The sequence below is a fragment of the Ruditapes philippinarum genome, unplaced genomic scaffold (assembly GCF_026571515.1).
Source record: "Ruditapes philippinarum isolate M1 unplaced genomic scaffold, ASM2657151v2 ctg1782_1_1_1_1, whole genome shotgun sequence".
NCBI lineage: Eukaryota > Metazoa > Mollusca > Bivalvia > Venerida > Veneridae > Ruditapes > Ruditapes philippinarum.
Genome location: NW_026858770.1, coordinates 36,078 through 44,136, shown reverse-complemented (window position 1 = coordinate 44,136; position 8,059 = coordinate 36,078). Strand labels below are relative to the sequence as shown.

The following is an 8,059-nucleotide window of genomic DNA, read 5'->3' as shown; positions in this document are numbered from 1 at the left end:
TATACATGTATTAATTTTATTTTAATTTTAAAAGAATTTACAACTATTGATGTTGTCCGTTTCAAACTGTGAATGCTTGTTCACTTATACGAGTATATGTATCCATTTTAGCTCAAGGATTAGACTAAAAATGACATTTGTTGTACTCATCAAGGTGTGCAGTTGGTGTGGGAATCACACTTTAATTTTTGTACATTTTTTGTGACCGTTGGGCTTTAAGCATCCATATACATGTATTAATTTTATTTTAATTTTAAAAGAATTTACAACTATTGATGTTGTCCGTTTCAAACTGTGAATGCTTGTTCACTTATATATGTATCCATTTTAGCTCAAGGATTAGACTAAAAATGACATTTGTTGTACTCATCAAGGTGTGCAGTTGGTGTGGGCATCACACTTTAATTTTTGTATATTTTTTGTGGCCGCCTCCGTGGTCGAGGGGTTAGAGTCGATGACTTCTAATCCAGTTACCTCTCTGGCGTGGGTTCGATCCCCGGGAGATGCTTTGGTAGTTTAGCGCGGAGAAAGGTAGTCTAGTACTGGTGTAACTCTCCAGGAACGATGGTTAGGAAACTACTCGCCTATATGACTGAAATACTGTTGAAAAAAGGCGTAAAATGAAACAAACAAACAAACAAACATGCAAGTTTGTATAATAAAACCAACTGAAAGGGATGAATTGAAACTTGAAAAGGTGAAATAACTTTGAACCATTTTGTATAAATAATTTTCTTTTAAGTCAGTACTACTCAAGACTACTAAATGGTTGCACAATTGCATCTTTTCCCATTGTCTAAAATATAGCCCAGATTAAAAGCAATAAGGGCTTTTGGATAGTTTTTTCCTATTCATTTTCTGACAATATTATATTTCATACTAAAGGAATTCTGCGGAGGACTTTTTAAATGGAGGTCATGAACAGTATTTTTATTAAGTTGTGTGACAGAAGTTCAATTTTTGTTGGTGTTTGGACCTCACTGGATACTATTGCTTGATTTGTATATAGAGATTTAATGTTTTTTTAATGTTCATTGATATAGAATGCTGTTGAGAAAATGAAATTGTGTATAGTTATTTAAAAGCATTAGTTGCATGATAAATATTAAATGTGTTGCAAATTTAATTGTTGTTCTACTTGTTTAACCTTTGTACAGTAGCTGCATAGGTGCGATACTTTTCAGATTTTGTACAAATTAGGTTCATAGCGACACATAAACAAAAAGAGACTACACCAATTAATAGATTTTTGGCCGGGTTGCACAGATGAATGTCGGACGGACAGGAGGGAAAACCTTTTGCAACAGGTTTCTCAGCAACTATTTATCACAGCCTCTTGATATTTGGCATACATCATTGACATGTGGTCCCATACAGTGGATTTTGATTTCAGGTCTGTTGCTCATCCACTTCCTGTTAACCTACTTAGTTAAATTTTCGACATTAATGGTCAATGATAGGAAATTTTTGTAACAGTTTTCTGTTTATATCACCCAAGAGACTGATGATGTGTGCAATACATAGTTCTGATGTTCATTGTACCGTAAAACTCTACTACAGCTTTATCAAAGCCTGGCTAGACATTATAAAAGTCAATTTTTTTCCAAATATAAAATTATTGCCCATCCAAAAGTCACATACTTAGAATCACTGGCTTCCAGTCATACTATGAACATTGGATTCATTTATGTGAGGAAAATACTCTACTAGTTAGTCAGGTGCTGTAACTATGGATTCTGTATTTCTCTATTTTTTTGGAAATGGAAATAACTAGAATACAAGAGAAAAGAAAAAAAATCATTTACATTCACAACTTTTAATAGTACTTTTTCATAATATAATTTATTTCATACATTAGAAAACCCTTTGTAAACGTCTGACGGGAAAGTACTTCTTATCAAATAGATAAAAATAAGAATCCCTAAAGAAAGCCCAACACGGCAAAATTGAAAATGTTGCAGGCTCGGTTTGATTGAGCCTGTTCATGGACGGTACTGGAAAGTGCAAGTTACCGTCCACGCCCCCTAGCACCGGCTTAAGCAGAATTCAACATTTAAACATGAAATAGTAAAATTTTGAATTTAGAAACATCCGCAGATGTGTTCATACGGCGGTTATCATGGAACCTTCAATGTGACACTTCCGTGCCATTCCATAAAAAGCGGCGTATGGTCCCCAAGTAATAAAAAGCGTGTGCCCTAAACGAGAAAACAATGGGCGGAACTCAATAAATAGGAATTTTGAAAGGGGATCAGAGGTTATGAAGCCTGTGTATCACAGATAAGACGTCAAAAGACAAATTTAAAAAGCAGGCAACATATCCTAAGGGTAATTCAACATTATTCAAGTAGGAATATTGGAACCACCCAACTAGAAAATGCCAAAAAGTTGAAACTAAAAATACCACAAGCACAACAATAATGTCGTGCTGAACGATCTTCAAGGATCGAAAATATAACATCATTGATTAAATGTACGGGGCGACTTTTTACAGCCGCCACACGGCACAATTAACACGGATGTGATCACTGCACATGCGTGGGAAGCACAACTCGAACTTCTTTTCCAAGGTATCCCCAACACCACCTGGCTAACTGCCTGTAGGCAACATATCTCTGTCGTCTGAAAAAAAAACAACAAGAAAATACTTAGTTGTCAGAGCAATATTTTGGTGGTCACTACAATATTGTAATAAGTTATAGCTTTACATTAATAGTACAAAATTCTGGAAACAAAGTGATCCCTCGGAAGCATTAATCACAACAAAATAACATAAGAATTGCAGACTCGGTTTGATTGAGTCTGTACATGAGGGATAATGAATAAGTGCAACATCCCTCACGCCCCCTAGCACCGGCTTGAGCGGTACTCAATTCTCAACACTTTATAGTGTTGGTATCAATGATCCCGAAGGACCAGAAAATATAACAACACTGAAGTGAAGTATGGGGCAACTTTTTACGGCTGCCACACAGCACTTGACACCTTGTTGATCTTGTTTATCATATTTTTTGCCCTGTCCGTTTTATGTTTGGGGTCCGCCTGGGCTCCTTCCAATTGGTTCTTGTTGCTGGGTCATATGGAGGTCTTTCCTTAGGCCGCCTTTACTTGTTGATCTTGTTAATCAAATTGAACTTTTGAATTAAGTGTGTAGCCCTTTATGAGCATGAAGCTAAATGTTATATGTATATCTGTGCCTGAAGTAACTGATAAAAATCTCAAGAATTTTATTTCCCCTATATTAATTATGTGAAATATAAAATAATTTTACAAAATGTCAAAGGAATAGTACTATATTCCACCATATCACGTCTAAGAAAATGCCTTCAAATATGATAAACAAGATCAACAAGTAAAGGCGGCGTAAGGAAAGACCCCCATATGACCCAGCAACAAGAACCAATGGGAAGGAGCCCAGGCGGACCCCAAACATAAAAAGGACAGGGCAAAAATATGATAAACAAGATCAACAAGGAAAGGCGGCGTTCAATGAACGCAACCCCCATATGATCAAGCAACAAGAACCCAATGGCAAGGAGCCCAGGCGGACCCCAAACATAAAAAGGACAGGGCAAAGACACGTTAATCATTAAATGATAAATAATTTGTAACTGATTAGGAATTCAAAGAAAATAATAATAGAATAGATAAATACGAAATCCCTAAAGAAAGCCCAACACGGCAAAATTGAAAATGTTGCAGGCTCGGTTTGATTGAGCCTGTTCATGGACGGTACTGGAAAGTGCAAGTTACCGTCCACGCCCCCTAGCACCGGCCCACAATAAGCCCACAAAGGGGACAGGAGACCGGGGGAAGGGGGGGGGGGGTTAATCAAAGAAATAAAAAGTAGAGGCAATGGGGAAGATACTTACCGTAGACGAGAAAACAACAAGGGACACAAGCAAAAGTGTCACCAAAACAGTATGAAACAACATAGACATACATCTGAGGAACACAGTGGGGCGCCGCCTTGGAACGGTCAGCAGCATAATAATGACTGCTGGGGAGTTTAAACCGGTTAATGGTGCATTCAAGACTTATGTAGTGCACAAACAAAGAACATATCAGTTGAAAAGTTTAACTTATTGACATAAAATTAATTTTCTATTTATCAAGTCATTACACTTACTCATTGCTTACTCAATCAAACCGAGTCTGCAATTCTTATGTTATTTTGTTGTGATTAATGCTTCCGAGGGATCACTTTGTTTCCAGAATTTTGTACTTCACAACAGCAGGTGTCAAGTGCCGTGTGGCAGCCGTAAAAAGTTGCCCCGTACTTCACTTCAGTGTTGTTATATTTTCTGGTCCTTCGGGATCATTGATGCCAACACTATAAAGTGTTGAGAATTGAGTACCGCTCTTGAGTACCGCTCAAGCCGGTGCTAGGGGGCGTGAGGGATGTTGCACTTATTCATTATCCCTCATGTACAGACTCAATCAAACCGAGTCTGCAATTCTTATGTTATTTGTTGTGATTAATGCTTCCGAGGGATCACTTTGTTTCCAGAATTTTGTACTTCACAACAGCAGGTGTCAAGTGCCGTGTGGCAGCCGTAAAAAGTTGCCCCGTACTTCACTTCAGTGTTGTTATATTTTCTGGTCCTTCGGGATCATTGATGCAACACTATAAAGTGTTGAGAATTGAGTACCGCTCTTGAGTACCGCTCAAGCCGGTGCTAGGGGGCGTGAGGGATGTTGCACTTATTCATTATCCCTCATGTACAGACTCAATCAAACCGAGTCTGCAATTCTTATGTTATTTTGTTGTGATTAATGCTTCCGAGGGATCACTTTGTTTCCAGAATTTTGTATGCTCAACCTCGCCATATTGTTGTCTGTACTGGTAGTAGGCAGTCTCCAAAACATACCTGTCAAGACAAACAGACTGGAAACCAGGATGCCGGGTTATACACGAAAGGTTTGTTGCCATTTCTTCCTTAAACTGCTCTATCTTTAGTTTCACACTGTCAATCTCATTACAACAGATAGATTCTCTGTCATTATCCATTGCTCTACAGTTCTCACATTCACACCTGAAATGATAGTACGAGAAAAGAAAAAATCAGCATAGTAAACTACTTTTATTCTTGAATAGTCTCGGGGTCTAAAGCAACAGTATATAAGTTTAATCTCATTTTCTTGTTTAAAATACATGTCACATTGAAGGTTCCATGATAACCGCCGTATGAACACATCTGCGGATGTTTCTAAATTCAAAATTTTACTATTTCACGTTTAAATGTTGAATTCTGCTTAAGCCGGTGCTAGGGGGCGTGGACGGTAACTTGCACTTTCCAGTACCGTCCATGAACAGGCTCAATCAAATCGAGCCTGCAACATTTTCAATTTTGCCGTGTTGGGCTTTCTTTAGGGATTCTATATTTATCTATTTCACTCATCAAATATATACAGAGTGGTCTCCTCAGTCTGTGATGCCTTTTAAAAAATGTGTCAACGTGTTTTATTTCCGTAAGAACAGTCAACAAATACTTCATTTCCATTTTGTTACTTTTAAATTTACTACTTATGTTATTTACGATAAGTATCGTCTCATGTTTAAAAACAAATTTTAGTGCCGAAATTGATTTTAGTGGGTGGGGTATGTTCTTATCGTACGTCCCAGGTTGCTTGTTTCTCCTATATAAACTAGAACTATCACTAAATGTGATTAATACCCCCACAAGACTGCTTCGGAAATGAGGATGTTACTAGTAACAGAATATCTTGTAAAAGAATTGAAATATAAAGTTATGGTTGTGGGCAATTAAAGACAGTTGTGGTTCTTGTATATTGCATTTCCTTTCAATGTGGTTGGCCATTGATGAAGTTTTATTAAATTACTTCTGTAATAAGTCCGAAAGACAAAGAAAAGGAACAAAAGGGCAATAACTCTATAAATACTGAAGATGGAGTTATAGTTCTTGTGCACTGCACTTCCTCTTTTTGTGCTTGACCATTGTATGAAGTTGTTTTGAATTTCAACCAGTACGTTTTAAGTTATGCTTCAGACAAGGAAAAGTATCAAAGGGCAGTAACTCTGTATTTTGTCAAAATGGAGTTATGGCTCTTATGCACTGCACTTCCTTTTAATGTCCTTGACAACTGTATGAAGTTGTATTGAATTCCAAAAACAGTAAGTTTTCAAGTTATGCCCCGGACAAGGAAAAATAACAAAGGGCAATAACTCTGTAATTTGTCAAGATGGAGTTATGGTTCTTGTCCACTGCACTTCCTCTCAATGTGCTTGACCATTGTATGAAGTTATATTGAATTCCAACCATTAGTCTTCAAGTTATGCTCCGGACAAAAAAAAGCAATGGAAAAGTAACAAAGGGCAGTAACTCTGTAATTAGTCAAGATGGAGTTATGGTTCTTGTGCACTGCACTTCCTCTCAATGTGCTTGACCATTGTATGAAGTTATAATGAATTCCAACAATTAGTCTTTAAGTTATACTCCGGACAAAAGAAAGCAATGGAAAAGTAACAAAGGGCAATAACTCTGTAATTACATTAGATAGAGTTATGGTTCTTATGCACTGCACTTCCCCTTACTGTGTTTGACAATTGTATGAAGTTGTTTTGAATTCCAACCAGTAGTCTTCAAGTTATGCCCCGGACAAGGAAAAGTAACAAAGGGGCAATAACTCTGTAATTAGTCAAGATAGAGTTATGGTTTTTGTGCACTGCACTTCCTCTCAATGTGCTTGACCATTGTATGTAGTTATATTGGAATTCCAACCATTAGTCTTCAAGTTATGGTCCGGACAAATGAAAGCAATGGAAAAGTAACAATGGGCAATAACTCTTTAATTACTTTAGATAGAGTTATGGTTCTTGTGCACTGCACTTCCCCTTATTGTGTTTGACAATTGTATGAAGTTGTTTTGAATTCAACCAGTAGTGTTCAAGTTATGCCCCGGACAAGGAAAAATTAACAAAGGGCAGTAACTCTGTAATTAGTCAAGATAGAGTTATGGTTCTTGTGCACTGCACTTCCTCTCAATGTGCTTGACCATTGTATGTAGTTATATTGAATTCCAACCATTAGTCTTCAAGTTATGGTCCGGACAAAAGAAAGCAATGGAAAAGTAACAAAGGGCAATAACTCTGTAATTACTTTAGATAGAGTTATGGTTCTTGTGGCACTGCACTTCCCTTATTGTGTTTGACAATTGTATGAAGTTGTTTTGAATTCCAACCAGTAGTTTTCAAAAGTTATGCCCCGGACAAGGAAAAGTAACAAAGGGCAATAACTCTGTAATTAGTCAAGATAGAGTTATGGTTCTTGTGCACTGCACTTCCTCTCAATGTGCTTGACCATTGTATGTAGTTATATTGAATTCCAACCATTAGTCTTCAAGTTATGGTCGGACAAGGAAAATGCAACGGACGTCTGGACCGACCGACCGACCGACCGACCGCCCGAACCGACCAACCGACCACCGGGTGACTCCTATATACCCCCCCCCAAACTTTCGTTTTTGGGGTAATAAATATATAATATAAAACAATTGAATTTATTACTTATTACTTGACAATATTATTTCCATTTGGTGTATAGAAAATCGAATTTGCACACCACTGAACAAAACATTGAAAAAGAAATGCTTTACAATTTCATACCAGTTTGTGTTGCCCAATCTTTCGACTCTTCGTTTTCGATCACATCGGCCTGATTATTGGAATTTACTTCGTCAAGCCGCATAATTGGCTCAAACTGGAAGGTAAAGTCTGTATTTCTTCATCTTCACTCTCAGAAAAAGCATTATCTGACGAATATTCGCTCCCGCTGTCATACGTTTCTCTGTAGTCGGCCATTGTATGGACTTGGAATGACGTCACACCCAGCCAGCTGGGGAAAAATGCCGATCGGCACTTTCCGGAATATTTCCGTCCCTTTCCGTAACAGGTGTGTTTAAAGGGGAACTTTATGGGTTTATAAGCAGGTAACCATTCGGTATTTTTCGTCGATAAGAAGTGCATTCGATTTATTGTACTTATATCTTGCTATTTTCAAAACGTAAAATGGTCAATCAATGGGACAACTCAAAAAAC

The 8,059-nt window shown here is 37.5% G+C and overlaps 1 protein-coding gene across 1 annotated transcript; it reads right to left on the bottom strand.

The window, feature by feature from the left end:
* Nucleotides 1-2,525: 2,525 nt before the first annotated feature.
* Nucleotides 2,526-7,822, bottom strand: LOC132754241 (uncharacterized). Its single transcript, XM_060744859.1, has 3 exons — nucleotides 7,695-7,822; nucleotides 4,872-5,036; nucleotides 2,526-2,622 (listed from the first exon to the last, which is right to left on the bottom strand). The coding sequence occupies exons 1-3, from the start codon at nucleotides 7,820-7,822 to the stop codon at nucleotides 2,526-2,528; spliced, it is 390 nt and encodes a 129-aa protein (XP_060600842.1).
* Between the last annotated feature and the right edge of the window lie 237 nt (nucleotides 7,823-8,059).